The following is a 19,229-nucleotide window of genomic DNA, read 5'->3' as shown; positions in this document are numbered from 1 at the left end:
CACATTTAATTAATAAAAGTTAATAATCTACCAGTGGGCCACCTTTAAGTTTCAGTTTGCCGAAAGCTAATGACCAAATGAAGCTTCATGAACCATTTGCTGTATTTTCTGACCCCACTAGATGGTGCCCTCTACTCAAAAAAGGGCCCAACACATGTCCCAATGTAAAGAGCACCATCAAAAAATACAGAAAAAGGTCAGCCAAATTCTCTTCAGCTACCAGACCCACCCTTTAGAGCAGGTTGGACACTCAGGTGTGTCTCATCCCTATCAGCAAGTGAAGGATATGCTTTCTTTGCCAAGTGCATATTACGTCAACAGCCAATGCTTCCTAGAGGAGTGTTGAATGGGTTTGAACAGAGGCACATCTTCCCATTGTATGCCACCCCTGCAAGAAATACAAGAAATGCTGAAAAATCATTTATTAAATAATTTTAAAAAAAGGCAACAGGCACATTTTTGCTGCCATTGAGTCAAACTAGTTCTGAGAGACAAAAATAACATAAATACTGAGAATAATTTTGATATTGTTAGTCAAAAACAAGGATCTACAAATGGAAGGTAGAGACCTTTTCTTTTTAAGTTCAGAACACCAAGTTCTGTTCTTCCCTCCAAAGCTGTTGGGAGTTTGTAATAATTCCCATATTGTTGTGGAAGCAGTCTTTATATTAACACAAAAAGGGCTCTCAATGAATATATAAGACCAAATATATTTTCCTAAGATGAAGAATTAATACATCAAAAATAAAAAGGAGAAATGGAAGATAGAGGGTTCCTAGCAACAGGAATGGGGTTCAGCATTTACAGGGGCATTTAACATCCTGAAGGATGGAGTTGGGTTACACCCTCAAACTAGAGCTCTACATATTCACCGAAAGGCCTCATTACAGCAGCTCAGATCTGCAGAGCGGATTACTGGATGCCTGCAGTATCCGCGGAAGCACCCAAGGACTGCGTTTCATGATTCATCTGCAAAACAGTGCCCCCAGTGGATTGTGCCTTTTCAGAGTACGAAGAGCCGGTTTGCTTTTTGAAGCTTGTCAAAAAATGAGAAACATTTCAGTAAAGGAAGTGCTCTGGAGGCAGACTGATGGATAGAGACAGAGGAGCACAGTAACAGACAGGAGAACTATATCCCCCAAAGCAGAGACAAGACAGCATCTGGGACTCAGAGGAAGTAGAGACGACAGGACATTTTGCAGGGTCCACCCCTCACTGGCACAGCGACAGGTATTCCGAGTACCTCTTCTTCAGCTCTTCCAGCCTGGCAGCTGAGACACAGAGGGGCAGCGCACAGAAGATGACCATGACAAACGATGCATTTATCCAAAGTAACAGATTTTACCCACGCAGAGTACAGTGGACATAAGGGTACGAGGGCAAGGTGGGTGGGATTATACCCCAAAGTGTCAGTCACTGCCTTGTTTAGCCAACAGGAAGGGATTGATGGCTCATGATAAAAATTCACCCACCATGACCTCAAACACTCACTTCTCACTTTACCAAGGAGCACCTGTCTACTCGGACAAGAGCTCAGTGTCATGCCTCCTCCAGACTCACCCAAGGTGTGCTTGTGTCCATCTCCCCAGTAGCGCCGGACTGTCAGTGTCTGCTGCACTGCCTGAGTTGCAGCTCCGCAGGTGTCTGACAGCTGGAGAACAGCCTGGAGCTCCTGAGGGAGACATTATCAGGCCAACATGCTGGTCATGGCTGCAGGGAGGCAGAGCCCTTCTCCACATTCTTACTTCATTAGCGGATGCTTTCATCTTGGCGAACGGCGCACCTGGTTACAGCCAGAGAGGAGGCGGTGAACGGTCTGGAAGGTGTGCGTGTCTGGGGAGAGAACGGGGGGGCTTCGATTGCAGTAGCTCCTGAAGTCTGTGTTGAAGGCTTGGCTGAAGGTAGACATCAGCTGAGACAAATCGGATATGGCGACACGCAGGGCGGTGGGAGAAAGGGGAGGAGAGGAGGCCACCTGCAGGAACTCACACTTGGGGGGGGGGGGGGGAGAGGAAAGCGGGGGCAGGGAGAAGAGGACAGAAATACCACAATATGGTTTGGCTCTGCTCTACCAACAGCATTTTACTCTTTTTCTACACCACACTTCAGAAGAGAGTCAAATCACGCTTTCTGATTTCTTCAGTTTCATCACTTTTAAAATTTGACCTCTATTCTCACCAGTATTGTGTAAACAAAATACACCTGGCAGAATCACACCAAGTTAAAGGGCATGCCCCATGTCCCCAGAAGACAGCTCATAGGATAAAGAGAGACTGACAAGAAAAAGAACCAATCATGTGAGTTTATGAGTGATTAAGCCTCACCTCTTTCTGCAGGTCTTCCAGTAAGGACTGAGTGGAATGTAGTAAGTCTTCCACGCTTCCAGGGTGGTCCTCACTCTTAGTCATTGACTGACCTCGGGATCTGATAACAAGACCACAACATTTAACCCAGCAATCTTTACTGACCAATGATAACATCAGTCTCTTAAGGGTAATAATTGTGAGGTCCAGTATTTAAATGAATTTGTTAATCAATATAGCATCGCCTGACACACAGATGAAGGTGGGACTCACGCTTTGCACTGGGCTGTGCTCTGGTGCAGCAGCTCCCGGACATCAGCGGTCCATGGGCTGCAAGAGGGAGACAGGAGCTGGCCCAGCTGCTCCAGATGTTGAGATGACAGCAGCTCACTCAGGAATTCCTCATTCCTCACCACCAGCTCAGCCACACCCAGCTCTGTCCTGAAAAATTCCCCTCATTTTATTCCCGGTTTGGATTTGCCAGAATCCTACTTCCAGGATGCCCCGAATTCTGTGCCAGGAATAAGCAGCACTTACCTGGATGAAAATCCAGAGGCCATCTCTGCAGGCATGCTGGGGATCAGGGAGATGAGCTGATCGAGGAACAGCAGCTGGCAGAGGGGCGGTGCCTGACCCTGGAGGCGGGGCCATTAGCTTCCTAATTACCTTCCTTATTACGTTGGTACTGTGCAGGTTTTGGGTGTGATGAATATATACTTGCCCCAGTTTCAAATCTGCTTTACAAGGCTGGCCTGCTCAGTATTGTAGTGCAAGACAAGTGGCACAACATGTAGTTAAATTAGTGCTAAAAAAAACTGCCCATTAGCCTAAATACAGGCAATATCAGACTTTGGTGTGTATGCTCAGTCTGCTGGTAACCAGGAGATGCTCAGATACTATTAGAACACTGGTTACGTAAAAAAATCACCTCCTATACTCTGAGGCATACATGTGCTCACCTTGATTAAGTTCAGGTCACCTGGTTTGCACAACATCAGCTCCTGGACAAACTCCATGATTTCTGTGTGAAGGTAAAGGTGAGCTGCATTATCCGAACGTGCCCTCAGCCCCCGCTGAAGGACCAAATTATTTCAGAAAGAAAATCACAAAATGTGCAACTATAAAATCACCAGTGTCACAAAAGGCCAGGCTAACTGCTGAAATTAGCGGTTAGCTACATTATTAAAAAGTATGTGTTTTAGATAAATACTTAACAGTCATTCAGCCAGAAACGTCACAAACGAATCAAATACATCAAACTTAAAATATTTCAGCACATTTCCATCTGTTATGAGAAACATCATGAAAGGACAAGAACACACACATACACACAATGAAATATTCAGACGACCTGCTTGCTAAAACGACCCTCTGAAGGGTGGATGTTACCCCAACCACAGAGCATCAGGTTCAGTAGGTGTGATGTACATCTAGATTAGAAGATGCTCTGTATACTGGGGTGTACAGCTTACTAGCTACCAATCACAGGCACGGGGCAGCACTCCTGGGGGGGGGGGGCGGGGCGGTAATACGCTGCTACATTAAGGCGCCATAACCTGACGCCTGTAGTTACATTCTTGGGGCTACTGCGTAAGCTACGGTGTAGGATATGCAGCCATACTGAACCTACGCTGTACCGACAGCATAGATTCTACACAGAAGTATAAATCAGCCTTTAGGGTCAATGAAATAATGGTTTGTTGTCATGATAATTCTTTGCTGGTTACTTGCAAGGCCACATTTCTTTGAATGTACGTCATGAGTGTAGGGATTCTGTCGCTTTGAAAGAGTATCTGCTTTTATTTATCTTTCATAATCTTGAATAATATGGTGATAGACAGATATAATTACTGCTACTGGCCATTGTAACACAGCATTTTGGGGCTTGTGTGCTCCTTTAAAGAGGCCAAATCAATAACAAGTCCTTCAAAAAAATCATCTAATGTTCAGAACACACCAAAGTGTATCCTAGGGTAGTAATAATTTTAATTAATCTATTAAAAGTTAATATATGAGTAATATTCACCTCGATCGATGGCATCTGTCTCTGTTGATCTCAGCGAAGAGAGCTTTTTTTTGAAGGATGGACAAACACTTCAAACAAAAAAAAATAAGGATACATGAAATCACATCAAGATATGTGGAATTTGTGTATAGTTGTGAAATTCATAAAACAAAAAAAGAAGCCAAATAGATCTTGTTAATATCTACCAGAGTATTTCCCAATCCAGTCCTTGGGGACCCAAAGATAGTCCTCGTTTTTGTTCCCTCCAAAAAATGTGGACTGTCTGCCAGGGAGCTCGGAATGACCAAAAACATGGACGGACTGTGGGTCCCTGAGGACCGGATTGGGAAACACCGATCTAACAATAGTGTGAGTCAAATAAGTTGTCGGTGCTGCTGCGAGTCGTGTCAAACAAAAGTGAGGACAAATGCGACGTGATTTTTGCGCATGCGCACGACACACAGCTCAGCCCTAGATCATACAACATGGGCTTACTGTGACGGTGACCCCGCACTAGACAAGTGGTCACGCAAATTGGATGCGTTGTAGATAATAATGGGAAATTTTATATCTGACAAAACACTCAAACCATGAACCGTTTCATTTAACAGGTCAGCATCAGACTGATATGGAGCCTCATACCTGACACAGATCCACTTGAGGATGTCGGAGCGATGTAAGGAAGGCAGGCACAGCAGGTCTCTCATGCTCTCGTCTTCCCGCAAATACAGCCCGTCAACAAGAGGACAGCCGAGGCCCTGAAGTTCAGCAACGACGACCGTCGGCATAACAGTCACAGACACAGCCGTCCATACCATAGCTCGTCTATAGCTGCTAAAACCAGCGCACTGGCGAAGGAACCCATCGCTCGGGACGTGTTACACAGGCACACAATTTAAAAACATAATACTTGGTTTGACTTTCCCAAGGTAGTCCACCGGTTTTAAGCCGGTTACAGGGGATGCATGATAAGTTTGGCAAGGGTAAAGTCGAAATTTCAAGCTGGGCGGCTTCATAATCAAAACATACACGGGAAGGAGAAGATGGCCTATGAAGGTACTTCTGCACGGTGTAGTTAAGGTTAGGGCACCTGTATATCGGCCGTTTAGAAGCTGGGGCACATAGCTACCGTCTAACTCACACCAAGGGGAATGCAATGAGTAACTAAATCCGATAAACTTATCACGGCGTTAATATCAAAGGAGTCTGTATCCTAAACGAACCGATACAAGTGATAGCGACAGTTTCAGGAAATTGGCTAATGAGAGCTTATTAGTGCATTTAAGAAGGTACATAAGACGTATACCAAACAAAATCGCAAAACAAAGTACCTGAAGACGGTCGTAGATCTCCCGGGAAAGCTGTTTCTCTTTCAAAGTACCCGCCATGTTTGAACTGCAGAGCCGATCCCTCACCCACACTGACATCTACAGCTTGGGAGGTGGAAGGTTCCTCTCGGCCCCCTGGAGACTCCGCATGCAGCTCCGCCGCGTTCAACCCCCCGAGTGATCATAACTTTATGAAGGCGTCGTTGCTACTATCAGGGTTGCCAACTGCAGTGAGATTTTCAATGCGAGACAAATCTGCACACATATTTACATGTACGTATCTGTTTTATTACCTTGTAAATAGTATGTAAGAATTCTTGCGTGACCGTGAGTCTGAGAGCGTGACTGTCATGCCAAATGCGTGATAGCTGGCAATCCTGTACTGTGCACTTTCCTCACACCTCTTATATATATTAATATATTTGGAAGATGGAAATGTCATCGTTTAGTTTTTCTTTTTCTAATCACAAACAAATGGACATAAAAGTTAATTTAAATTAGTTTAATCATTTTAGTATGATTTGATGTTGCCAGTTTTGCCATGCTCCTGAGTAATAGACACTAAAATGTATTTTTTTATAGCATTTTCAAGACACCAACTCTAGGGATTGCCAACTTTCACGCATCTGGCGTGACACTCACACTTTAAGACTTTTGCGCTCATGCAAGGAATTTTACGGCAAATCTATATTATTCCATTATAAACCTAAAATTAGCTGCATCAAAAGCGTTGGGGTAGTTTGCAAGCCCTAGAGACTTCTTACAAGGTAATAAAACTGTTACATACATGTAAATGCGTGTGCATGAGTGTTCAGATTTGTTTCAAATTGAAAATCTCACTCCAGCCAGCTGATCAAAGTTGACAACCCCGAAGTCATTTTTTCCATTCCCCAATTAACATGTTTCAAGTAAAACGTTTTATCTTAAGGTTGTTCTTTAGTAGGATATAAATTTAGTTTTTTTCCTACATCCTCAATGACACTTTCCATCCTGTTAGTCTGCTCTAACATTCATTCACATAACAATAGCTAGTCCCTTTTTAAGTCATCCATCAGGAAATTACATCATTTAGGATGGAAAAACAACAGCCCAACAACTCAATGTCCACTAAGTATTACCAATGTGTTTTATGAATTTAGTAAAGTCTCATGAATTCAATTAGATTATCTAACTATACAAATTCTGTCATTTTAGGTAAAAATCATAGAAATGAATAATTCAATATCAAAATTTCCAAAGATGCTTGAAAAAGATCAAATTAATTTCAACTGTGCATCCTATGTTAGCTTACTTTGACTGAGCAAGACCTAACTTAACCTCTCAGTTTCCATCCTGTTTGATGGAGCATGTAGCTATCGGGATGGAAAGTTATAAACTCTAATAAACACATATAATGTTAATTCATTCAAGAGTTATTGCTATTTGCATAATGACTTTTGCATATTTACATTTTTTTTACATTACATTATGTCAGGTCTATAATTCATTTCCAGGCTATATCCCATGTAAGTTGTATTAATACTTGTACACATGCCTAAGTGAACATTGCTGAGTTCTGCTCAAATGCACTGTACTGTAAATCGTGCTGCGATGCAGAACCTGAAAAATATCAAAAAATATCTTAGGGAGGAGACGAAGAACTGGCAAAGAGACAAAGAAAGTGGGATGAAAAAGTCAATAGCAGATGTCAGTGTGAGAGAAGCAGTGGAGAGAACTGAAAGGGTTAGGAAAAGCTATAGCAAGCAAGAGAGCACCTCTACAACCTACAGTAAATCCACTGAGGTCAGCCCTTGATGCTGCTGAATCTACCTGCATCACGTGCAATTGCGACCATTGCAATATGGGGTCATTCTTCCTGAGGACACTAGTCAATGTTGTATAGCAGTGTTTCCCAATCTGGTCCTCAGGAGTCCACGGTTTTTCTCCTTCCCGGCACCCGGTAGGACTGTCTGGACGGCCTGGCAGGGAGCTGGGAGGGTGCGAAAACGTGGACTGTCTGGGGGTCGTCAAGGACGGGGTTGGGATACCTGCTGTGTAGTATCTGATCATGCAGCATGTCCTGCATTCAGACGACCTAAAAGGAACTAACTAGCCTAATACAATGAATATTTGTAATGAATTAAATGATAAACTTGAACATGGTAGAATAAGGGACAAAAAAATTTTTGTATGTCTTTTCACTCATTGTTGACATTTTTGGAATGGTATATTTATGTACTTTACGATGTAGAACCATTTTCCTGCTCTTGTATGAAAAATTGTCGTTGTATAAGTTCCTGAGCTTCACCAGAGTATAGTTCTGAAAGCCTAGCATATCCTTGTCTAGAAGTTTTTCAATAAATTAAGAAAAACACATATTCATTTTCAAACAGCTAAGTACCTTATAGCAGGAATAACCCAAAGGTCATCCAGAATATAGACGCACGGTTTGTGAAGTTCACTCAGGGCTTTCAAACACTTTAAAGTGATACAATACTGGGTGACAGGAAAATCTGGAAAACAAAATGCAACAAAGTACTTCATACACTAAAATGGGTATTTTTCTGTTGCTGTAGTGTCTGAGGTAGAGGCAAAAGGTTACTGGTATATTATCTGCAGGACTGGATAACTAGCTGGTTAAAGTTTGCCCCTTTGTTGACCTTAAGAACTCAGGAACACTTTAAGGGTTTCAGCCACAACTGCCTCAAGCTGATTGTTATTGTTTGTTTACATTTATAGCAAGAGGAATAATTGGCCTGTATTTCAATAATTTGTGTATTATTATGCTGTAATCTACATGTTATTACAAAGGCTTCCAGTGTAACAATTTAGCGTGTCAGCAACATAATCAAACTTTCTAATTGTATCGTTTGAATACCCAGAAAAAAACATGAGGCAGAGTGAGGCTACAGTGTAACCTGTTATAATAAAATTAAACTTGTTATCCTTAAACAGGCAATGTCAAAAGGTGGAAAGAAGGACGGCTGTTTGTCTTCAGCTGTGACCTGTGTGCTGTGTAAGTATGTGAGCACATATAGCAATGACCCACAACAAGAGACACTTGTCAAAGTTATTATTGTAGAATACTTTTGATTTTTTTCTTTTTATACAGACAAAAGTGTTTACGTATCTTCCCAGTAAATTCTCGTAGATTCCCGTACAGTTTACAGGTGTGTTCTTATATAGATTTTTTTTTCTCTTAAATAACAGGCAGGTAAATTTATTATATTTAATAGTCTGAAGTTTTTTTTTTTCCTTTTTTGTCTTTTCCATCTTAGCGCAGATTCAGTACAATAGAATATGCTCAGGAGAGTGCTCAGTTGTTTTCCATCAGCATAAAGAATTGGTTGGCAAAAAAGTAATAATAATGGTAATAATGATGATAATAATGTAAAAGTGGTTACATGTAAGTCATTTTTTTTCTTTACAAAAAATAGGTAGAGCGGAGGAAGAGAAAACAGGAAAAAACACTGGAATATTACATAAGAAGTAAACAAAAGATGCACACATACATTTTGGCAAAATATACAGCAGTGGTATTTTGTTAATAGGACTTTTATTCTACACACAAAAGGTTTTCCATCTTTTTGTAGTTTTTCTGCAATTCTCTTGTGAGCGTTTTACAACAAGAGAGTGGAATCTTACTTTTTTGTATTGTTCATTTTATAGTTTTAAATATTACTACCAGTATTCCTCTATTCCATGTATTAAAATGCATGGTGGACGTGGATGAGAGAAATTCAGGCTTTCTCTTCAGTGATCGTCATGACGATATGCTGATTGCTTTCCTGGTTGACGTGGCGACCTTGACTTGAAATGTGCTAACTGTGTTGTGAAAGGCCTGTAAGCAACCTACTATATATTCTGACTCTACTGTCTGCTTTCTGTACATCCTTACAAGATTTAAAGTTTCTGCTTTAAACACACAAAATGTTTCCTACATAGACACTCAGAGTTTTGTGACAGATACGGCATAGCCGTCGTTAGCAGACGCACGAGGCCCAGCTGTCTGACGAGATGGGCTTTGCGAGGCCGTTGGATCACTTGCCATTTGCACATTTGCTGGGCAAAAGGCTCAATGTTTGTTTTCTGCTCTTCTGCTCCAGTAGCAAACCAGGTGAAACAGGGTAATCTCCGGACAGGGTTGTGTCAGATCACTCCCTGTGAGGTATCGTCACATGCTCATCTGCTGCCATCATACATCCATACCCCAACTTCCATCAGACCCTAACTTTTGTGTCTATAAAACCGAGCTTTCAGACAGAGTATTGTACACAGATAAAGGTATTTCAGGAGAGCCCTATGAACGGACCGTATAGCAAACCTCTGTAACAAAGTCTTTAACGTGGCAGATTGTTGCATAAGTACCGGTCCACTTTACTAGGATGTCCTTCCATTTTGCACCACTGATTTCAAAAATATATAAACAGGTAGGGACTGGACTCCTATGGCTGCTGCAAGTCCAAACTCTTATACGGTTGTCTTTTTCTCCGTTATCTCACAGCACAGTCCTTGGATGTGACAAATAATAATCGCATTTCAACGTTGCAGTGCATTCTGTATTCAGACACTTCAGACTGCTGAGCCCGGATTGACGCATAGCTCACGCAGTCTTTGGTAGCAGAACACATATTAGCACATTTCCTTTGCCACTTAGCCATCTCATTTCTACAGTAAAAGTCTTTGATATTGTGCAAGTTTGAACACTAATGTCTCTATATTCAACAAAATAAATAGAATTCAGAGCAATTGTTACTAGTAGCTATCAGAATGGCCACATTCTGGCAGTTTTTGATGGTACTGTACAAGCTAATAGTCTAATGTAACATCATGATAGATGTTCTGCGTTCTTCGACTCAATTAACAAATGTCAGCTTTAACTTAAACCTTAGTTACAGTGGCAGAGTCAAAAGTGATGTTTTCGAAACAAGTCAGTTGCAACAAATATGATGGTCATATAAAACTGACATGTGGCTTAAGTCGATGTTTCTCTAGCTGAGAACTGACCACAGGATGTGTTTATTAAAAATGACCCCATCTGGCTTTTTAGGCCTACAGCAGCCAGAGTAAATCAATAAAAAAGGGGCGAGTACCTGTGGAAATACATTATATTACTGTACACAGCAATAAGGAAGGCTATCATTAAAGCAACAAGAAAGGGTGAAACAGTAAATATGGGCCAGTGGAAGTTAACATTGTCTTCAGATATTATTCTTTAAAATTAATATTTTTAAAAGTGCTCTTCTGTCAAGGTGTCGCTCAACAGATACGTTATTTCTTTTGCTGGAATGATAAATACGAATCTCTTCCAAGAAACAAAGACGTACTTTGTTTCATTGGGAATTAATCACACACGCAAGAGACAGATGGTCATGCTTCCAGTTTGTCTTGAGTTTCTGCTGTAAAAGTGAGGTCTGGTCCTGGAGCAGCCTGGGTTAGGCTTCCGGTTTGTTGCAGCTGACTTAGCCCATTCCAAAATACACTACTCCTCAGGTGCCTTTCTCTCAGACCTGTCTGCAGACCTTCGTTATTTAAGGAGACGTAAAGAAAGAAGCAGATCGCCTACAGAACCCCCCCCAAAAAACGGAAACGGGAAGGTGAAGTCAATGATGTGATTTTTTTTTTCTTCTCCTTTTTTTTTTTTGTAGTTTTGTGTTTATCAAACACAACTATTTGTTCAAAATCACTATTAGGGTTAAACGTTTTTGTGTCCTTGCTTGTTAGTACTGTTTTTTTCCCCCTCTTTTTGTTTTTAAGAACAGACACGACGACACGCACACACACACACACAGAGAAACAGACACAGAGTAAATGAAAACGAAAGTAAAACAAAAGGAGATAAGCAGGTCGAGAGACCAATAAATAAATAAATAAATAAATAAATACACAAATAAATATTATACTTAAAGCTAACCCATAATGCATTAGTAACTGCCATATAGTATTAGTAGTAATTGTAGTAGTATTAACAATGATAATAATAATGATAATAATGGTGATCGTAGTAATAATAAAGTAGTAGTAATAATACTAATAACAACATCAATAAAAAGTGGAATGAATGACCTTGTTCATCCCCCATGAGTCTCTCCTTCTCTTACAAAACCAGGAGGTCTAGACCAACGGCAGTCGGCTTCAGTCTAAATCCTTCCACCATGTTGCACTTTCTAAGTTGTGCGAAAAAGTCTCAGTTGAGGCTAGACAGGGTTGGATTTCAGGTGGGGTGTTTGGCGGGGGGGTGGGTGGTGGCTTCCACCTTTTGGTTGATAACCAAACACTATGGAGCGGAGCAGAGATGGGGGGGACATTTTTGTGGGGAGGGGGAAAAATTGCTTCAGAAGAAACTATCCACAGAGTCTTGTTGGGTAAGGTCGTTTTCCGATTCCGCCGTCTTGTTCCCACGCTGTCACGCCACAGTCTGCCAGAGTCTTTTGGCTCCCGAGTTGCGACCCGCGGCCCCGGCAGCAGTTATACGGAGCTCTCCACGCCGATCAGCAGGCCGCCGTCGCCGCGGGGGGCCGAGAGCTGCACGGCATTTACCATGCTCAGCAGGACGCTGCCGTCGATGGCATTGTTGTTGCGGTTGGGAGTCACCGGCAGGCTGTACTGCCGGTAGGGGCGTGGTGGGGGCCGCGTGCGCTTCTGGGGCTGAGGCTGGGGGGGCGGTGGGGGAGCACGCAGGGCCGGGTGCAGGTGGTTGTGCCTGGAGAGCTCAGATTCCTCGTCTATGTCTGTGTCGTCGATCAAGGGGATGTTGTGGATGAAGTCGTTGATGAGGAACTCAGGATGTGCCATGAAGTTGTGGATGGAGTTTCTGGATTCGGGTTTTTCGATGCCATCATACAGCGAGCTACGAAAGGCCTTCACCACTCGCATCTAAGCAGAAGGGCGGGTGAGCAGGGGTGAGGGAAAAGTGAAGAGACTTTTAGTATTACGGGAAGACGGAGAACGTGGGCAGGAGTGCTGTTCTACAGGCCAGGATCTAAGATCAGGTTGCTGATGACATGCTTCTGACTATGGTGCTTGAGGTTCTGACATCTCAAGTGGCTGATCTGCTCAAGTGGGCAAAATGAATCACCAAATTTTTGTTTTACATCAGTGATTTTTTTCATGAATACCCTAATTGTTCTCAGAAGGAAGAATGTGAATTTGATGAGTTTGTTTAGTAACTTCATAGGTTGTGTCCCCTGCATAATACAAATTCACTTGGCACATTTTCTGTGTTTTCATTTTAGGGTAATACAGGAACGAGCAACCTGATCTTACAAGTTTCTCAAAAAAGAGAGTAAAAAAAATGACAGAAGATGATTTGAAACATGAGCAAATATTTAACACAATGTGTCATTTTACCATTGCGTAGGTCACAGTAAATGGGAAAAAGCAATTGAATTAAAACGGAAAAGATAAAACATAAGTACAGAGACTGAGTGTGTGCGTGTCGCATGGGCGGAGAGATAAATCTACACAGGTATACATGTGCACAAACGTCAGGGGAAATGAGAGGTCGATTCTGCAAGAAAGCAATGATAAATAAAAGGACATGGCCGAGCACACCGACACACAGATACTCATTTACGTCAGATGTTATAACAAATGCCACTGCTGTTCCCTGCATGTGGCGCCCCCGAGTGGACACGGCTATGCTGACGTGCATTGAGAGCAAGGCGGGGAGCCCATCGCGTTTCAGCTTTGGGTCGGCTCGGGATTTCAGGGTAGAACGCAGGGAGGGTGAGTGAAGCGACGGGCAGCTCGAGATTTGAGATCCTGTCAGCATGCACATGTCAAGCAGACAGCCAATCAGAGCACAGGAATGCCAAGCCGAACCTAAAGATTCTGGTAGCTGAAGGAATATGTGTCTCCGAGATGCATAAAGATAACAGTGAGGACAGGTGTGTGTCTGGTACTCCTGGTGATGGTGTGAAAACTGAAGTGTCCTTCATTCTCTCATTTAAGGCATGACTTCATCATATTGCTTACAGTGTGAATTTGGTGACACTTAAGGTCCAATTAAACCTGGGCACTTGAAGATACACATTTTGATAATGTGCACAATGTATTAAAGGGCATTTTTACTAACAACCCTGCAAACATGACTCACAGCAGGCTCTCAGTAGAAGAACATCCTTTGGGTCTTTTGTTCATAGAATAAGCCTCTGCTCATCGTAAACAAACATTGTGCTCATTTGTCTAAAAATGTAACACAAATTATTTGTAATTAACAAATAACGATAATACCACACCAACGCTGTAAAATCACTGTAGTGATGGGGGAATCCAAGCGGTAGTGAGTGATTTTACAACATAATAAAAAAAAAGAAGCTTGAAACATTAAACAGAAATAAAAAAAAATGTTTTAAGGCACTAATTGATTTACAGTATAACTGAAAATCATTTCAAATTAGTATGAAAATAAATGATTGCTTTTGTCATGCCGTGTTTATAAAATAGCAGACACACAGAAACTGGGAAACACATGAGCCCCTGGCATCTGCGAAGCAAACACAGTGTCTCAGCTGTGACTCTTAAATGTTCCCTGCGGATGGTGAGGCAGGGAGTGCAGAGTGCCAGAGAGTCATTCAGCACGCAGCCATGTCGATGCAGGTGCACATGAGAGAATGGAGCTTGTAACTCAATGGCGAGGAAGGAAAGGTAGGGTGAAGTACAGCAGCAGTGCCTTCAGCTTTGTGCTGCCTCGCTTTGTGTCACGAAACAAAGGAAGCGCCACGACAGCCAGTCGCATGCTGTAAAGACAAAGAAAGCGTGACGTATACATACACACAGTATGTATATATGGAAAGGTCTAGAAAGACGTGTTAATTAAGGGGGCTGCCGGTTCGTGCTCAGCTGCTCCCGTGCCCCTGGACAGCTCAATGCGCGAAGGCCTTCTGCCCAACACATAAACGAAAGCAGCAAAACAAACTAGGAAAAACAGGATTCAAAACAAAGTCCAGCATAAACTGGCCAACAAACAAACAAACAGGAAGGAATGATTCCAGCATTCAGCCGTGCACTTTTGTTTTTCCAAAGAGCCTGTCTGTGACCGAGAAAAGCATTGTGCAGCTTTATGTCCTTTAATGTTTATCTTCATTTGTTGTTTGTTTCGTTTCTCATTGTTTTCATGGGTACAGTAAACTTTCGAGTATAATGCCCACATTTGTTGAATAAAATGAAGTAACCTGAGTATTTAACGTGTGCTTTTTTTCTTTCCTTCTTTATTTTTTTTAATCATGCCAGATTGCATCTTGCGTGTCCCCCACGTAGCCCTTCAAAAGCTTGATGGAAAAACTTAATCATTAAAAAGTAAGTTCCAGCCCAGTGATTGCTCCTACTGTGTTGGTCAAACAAAACATTAAATGAAGAGTATAAGCAGTGAAACAGAGGAAGCAAGAGGCGTAGAGGGGACAGAGCTTATAGAGGTTGTGATGGAAAAGGGGTGTCAATGATTCAAAACCCTCCTCTACTCAATAAAACATATCTATGAAAAATTCTCACAAGTCCCATGTCCTTGTAGGATATTCTGTAAGCTGCTGAATACAGTGGATTTTTTGTTACTGTATGATACCAAAGAGGTATTACCGCACAGTTTATCTTTTGTTAAAAAATTATGCACAATATGATACAACTGATGGAGTTAATTTTATAGGAATTAGAATTCCTAAAATTAAAATAAAACTTAAAATTCAGCAAGTCATATGAAATGTACCCCGTGAACAAGGGTTCTGCCCAAATTAAGGGAAAGCTGAAAAACTTGAAAAAATGGCTAAATGATGCTTGGAAAAGTCATTCTTAGAACTTTTTAATAAAAAAAGATGAGGCTTGGATAAAAAACCTCATATAGACACACATGTAGATACACACAAATACACACAAAATCCCTTACAGTGGTCAGAGGGAGTCTGTATTCATAAGTATTGTCCACTTAATTTTAAAATCAAGAAGACAACCAAACTTACAGACGTATAACAAGTCCTTCAAAACTAAATTGGGGATTAAAGATCAGTTACTACTTTTGAAGGTTACATTTTGCAATTGTCTTGTAATCATTGCTGTAGTTTGGGTATTTAGGCAAAATGTTAAAAACTGTGTCAAAAAGGGATGATTAGTATATGAAAGAGGCGGCAATGTAATTCAAATTCTGCCTGAGAGAGACACATACTACTGCAGGCTAATGTTTCATCTGAAAGTCACTGAACGGCTGATTTAAAGGTAATGGTAAACCTCGGCCTTGACTTTAAACTATTCTCATGTTGCAAAGCAGGAATTATGGGAAGCGTAGTGCAACAATATTCAGAACTCATGAAGCTGAAGCAGGGCGGTGTTTTACAGGAGTGCTAGTTTAATAGTCTTTTAGCGGAGTACTAGTCCAAGAGTATTTTAGTAGAGCAGTAGTTTAGCAATGATTTGGTATTAGTTTGATGTCAAGTAAGTGAAATTTGTGGTGCTAATTAAAAAAAAAAAGATCTATTAACAAATAATTGATATTTGAATGAGAAAATGAACACTTCACCATATTGTGTCAAAGCAGGGATACTACCTGAAGCAACGAAAATGTGTTCCTCAAATAAAGAGTACACCTAATTCATTTCAACAAAATAACGAAGTATAGTGCTGTACCTTGATGTGTTCGCACACTTTCAATCTGGATTGTGTATATTAGCATTTAATTGCTAATTGCATTCTGGGTTACAGTCCATAACCAGCCATAAGCAAATATTTAGAAAATGCTTTATGGAACAGACCTCACAGCCACTAATAGTGAACAAAGTCAACAGAAAAGAGTCGAAGAGGACAGAGAGTAGCCAACAGAAAGCAGATCACTGACAAAGAGCTGTTCAGAGAGAGAGAGAAAGAAAGACACAAGGAAACGAAACAAACACTAACCGTGGTTATGAGCTTCAATTGACAAGAATAGAAAAAGACGCGGAAGAATGGAATAAAGAAAAAAGAAGTGATAAAATTCTCTCATTGTTTGAGAAACAGGGATGATTATTCAAATGAATCAATCAAAAAGAAGTCATCGGTGCATAGAGACTGATACATAGAGATAGCTATACAGCAAACACTGTTCAAACACTGAACACCTGTTCAGGACTAATTTCCTACACAAACTCCTAGCACACATTATTACTACCAGGCGTTTCATTTAATTTCTTATTTATGGACAAACTGGAAAGATGACCCCCAAACTTAAAGCCTGTCCACATTTCTGGAATATTGAATAACAATATTAATTATTCTTATTATTATACAAAGGAGGGACTTTGTCTAATGTTTTATCCTTTAACAAGACACAGAGCTCACAGAAGCCCTTCCCACTGCCTTGGGACCCTACAGGAAGAAAGAGGGAAAGAAAAAGAGGAGAGAGAAGGGAGGAGGAGGGAGGAGCAGCGAGACACAGTGAGGGTAAGAACACACAGAGGAGAAACCCGCAAGTCACGACTCTTTCTAGAGGAGGAGAGAGGAGCCAGCTGGACAGGGGACGACACTAGGTGCTATGAGCTTTTGGGCTTTATACTCGAAGGTTTACACAGTGCTGGCTTGCAGCCATGAAAACCACACTGAACGTGTCCATTTAACTTGTCTTCCCATTCGAATACTCACAGAAACATTCTAAACCAAGTGTTCATCGTCATATGCTGTTAGACTTGAGTTTAACATGCAGCGGTTCATTATTACTCATCATTAGTTTGGTAGTTTCAAGGTTGTGTACCATGAGGTTAGCCTTGGTTCCACTACACGCTCCACATGTGTACAATATACAAATTGTACATCATAGTACTCATATATTACAAGTAATCCAAATGCATAATATCATTTGGTTTGTGTACAGGTGATCCTCTTTCTACACTGGAGACTGCAGGCTTGTGTATGCGAGACCAGGGACATACAAGCAGTCACTGGTAGAGATCAGAGTCTGTATCCTGGCTGAGTCATTGGTTTCCCGCAGCAGTAAAGGGTTCAGAATTCAGCCATAACTCAGGTTAGTTAACTGCCTTCACCCAAGGAACTGCGTTGTGAAAACAGTTAACTCAGAAACCAGACTAGTACCTCCCTGTTTTCCTGGCTAACCTGCTACATTAAAAAGGATTTAGGGTCTGTGTACCTTTCAGCCAATCAAGTACGAGATGAAAGAACCGCCCTATTTTTTTTACATAGCTTTTCGCGGTCTCCCTGTCAGGCCTGCGTCTACACCGTCCGGGTCATAAATTCCGGCTCCTATAAGCCTCTACCTTGGCTGTTTCTTATCGTAAAAGGTCAGAAGAGGAATACCTGTACACAGCTCTCTGCTTTGCAGAGAAAGAAGAGTGTTGTGTTAACATAAATAGCAGCATAGACAAGAAGCTGTCTAGAATTGATGAGAATGAGGTACACTGATCAAAAGGCAAATTTTCTGACATACCATTTATTATTACACTAATAAATGGACAATTTAGAAAAGCCACTCAAAATATGGACCACTTCCAACTTTTTAAATAAAATACTGGCAATAGTTTCAGATTAATAACATGTTTCAGTGCACAAGCTTTCAATTAATGTTTTTTTTTTCATGGATTCCGCGGGAAGGCAGTCTGCAGATGAGGCCTTGGTAACTTTCTAGGGTTTTTCCTGCCAAGAATGCAACACCCTGCCGGAACCCAACCTTGAAAACCCTTAAAACCTCTCGCTCCAGTCCCATCTGACTGGGATGGTGACAGGGAGGGAGGGGTGCGGCTGATCTGCTCCAGACCGAAGCCAAACAGGGACGAGTGGCAGAAACAAGTGGAAAATGCACTCCAGAGAAAGAGAGAGAGAGGGAGAGAGAGAGAGAGGAAAAGACAGTGAGTTGGTGGAGAGGAGGACGTGAAACGGCAACGAAAAGCAGCCACCTGAGAAACCACACACGCACACAGACGCACACAGGAAAGCAAAGATCAGCACGCAGAGCAGAATGCGCAAAACGGCTATGAGGGAAAAGAAGCAAACAAACAGATGTGACCAAAGGACCATTTCCACTTGTGGTGTCTCTCTGAGTGGTGCCACCCGCCTCCCCCCCGCCCCCGCCCGCCTGTGCTCTGCTGGAGTGGGTGTATGTCGGCCTGCCCATGTGCCTGAGTGTGTGCGTGTGCGTGTGTGTGTATGTGTGTGTGTGTGTCCGGCTGTGTGCGGTTCAAGAAAAGTAGGAACTCACTCCCAGGCGCCCCGGCGGCGTTGGCAGTGGTCAGAACTACGTGAGTGGGGGTAGAAATATTGGTAACGTCATGGAGCTGGCTGAGAATTGATGAGCGCCGACGCACTGCGCCCTGAAACGAACCACTTCTCTTGAAGGTACTCACTACCTCCATCTGTGGGAGAGAGAGAGAAGGACATTACAGCAATACTTCCATTAGCCTGCTCATCGTAAGGAGGTCAACAGAAAACCAGGAAGGGGGGGTAATGGAATAAAATATAAGGATCAGATCTTAGGGGACCTGAGGTAGCAGCAAATAAAGAGTTTTAAACCAAATTCCGTGATGTTAACAGAGATACGTCGCGTTTTCACGTTACCCGATGTGATCAGTGTCGCTGGGCGCCTCATGCACTGTATTCAGTCAGACATTTCAGCTCCATCACAACGTTACAAACCAAGCTTGAGCT

General features: G+C 42.0%; 2 protein-coding genes and 1 long non-coding RNA gene across 8 annotated transcripts in view; 1 reads left to right on the top strand and 2 right to left on the bottom strand.

Moving 5' to 3' along the window:
• Window positions 1-407: 407 nt before the first annotated feature.
• Window positions 408-5,837, bottom strand: haus7 (HAUS augmin-like complex, subunit 7). Its single transcript, XM_023837412.2, has 10 exons — window positions 5,640-5,837; window positions 4,951-5,066; window positions 4,330-4,397; window positions 3,263-3,324; window positions 2,841-2,938; window positions 2,577-2,744; window positions 2,325-2,424; window positions 1,784-1,990; window positions 1,561-1,672; window positions 408-1,271 (listed from the first exon to the last, which is right to left on the bottom strand). The coding sequence occupies exons 1-10, from the start codon at window positions 5,733-5,735 to the stop codon at window positions 1,213-1,215; spliced, it is 1,086 nt and encodes a 361-aa protein (XP_023693180.1). The 5' UTR covers window positions 5,736-5,837; the 3' UTR covers window positions 408-1,212.
• Window positions 5,838-6,451: 614 nt separating this feature from the next.
• LOC111857004 (uncharacterized) lies at window positions 6,452-9,555 on the top strand. 2 transcript variants are annotated; one of them, XR_011992585.1, is made up of 4 exons: window positions 6,452-7,141; window positions 7,262-7,418; window positions 8,571-8,631; window positions 9,053-9,555. It is a non-coding gene; the product is annotated as an uncharacterized lncRNA (long non-coding RNA). The 2 variants fall into 2 exon arrangements; XR_002841276.2 differs by having other exon boundaries at window positions 6,452-7,418.
• atp2b3b (ATPase plasma membrane Ca2+ transporting 3b) overlaps window positions 8,674-19,229 on the bottom strand; it is a 56,453-nt gene continuing 45,897 nt past the window's right edge. For 3 of the 5 annotated variants that reach the window (XM_023837406.2, XM_023837407.2, XM_023837408.2), the window contains exon 21: window positions 8,674-12,491. In XM_023837406.2, the coding sequence (XP_023693174.1) occupies window positions 12,084-12,491 (408 nt within the window). In that variant the 3' untranslated portion in view covers window positions 8,674-12,083. Of the gene's footprint in view, window positions 12,492-18,783; window positions 18,938-19,229 lie in introns of all 5 variants that reach the window. The other 2 variants (XM_072715236.1, XM_023837409.2) reach the window with 2 other exon arrangements.

Source organism: Paramormyrops kingsleyae, chromosome 8 (assembly GCF_048594095.1).
Source record: "Paramormyrops kingsleyae isolate MSU_618 chromosome 8, PKINGS_0.4, whole genome shotgun sequence".
NCBI classification, from domain to species: domain Eukaryota; kingdom Metazoa; phylum Chordata; class Actinopteri; order Osteoglossiformes; family Mormyridae; genus Paramormyrops; species Paramormyrops kingsleyae.
Note: the sequence above shows the minus strand (reverse complement) of the source record. Positions and strands in the feature narration are given on the sequence as shown.

Coding starts and splice junctions, on each gene's coding strand:
- haus7 (XM_023837412.2), bottom strand. CDS start 5,735: ATGTCAGTGTGGGTGAGGGATCGGCTCTGCAGTTCAAACATGGCGGGT. Junction 2,745..2,840: donor GCCTCTGGATTTTCATCCAG/GTAAGTGCTGCT, acceptor GGAATTTTTCAG/GACAGAGCTGGGTGTGGCTG. Junction 2,425..2,576: donor AGCACAGCCCAGTGCAAAGC/GTGAGTCCCACC, acceptor TCTTGTTATCAG/ATCCCGAGGTCAGTCAATGA.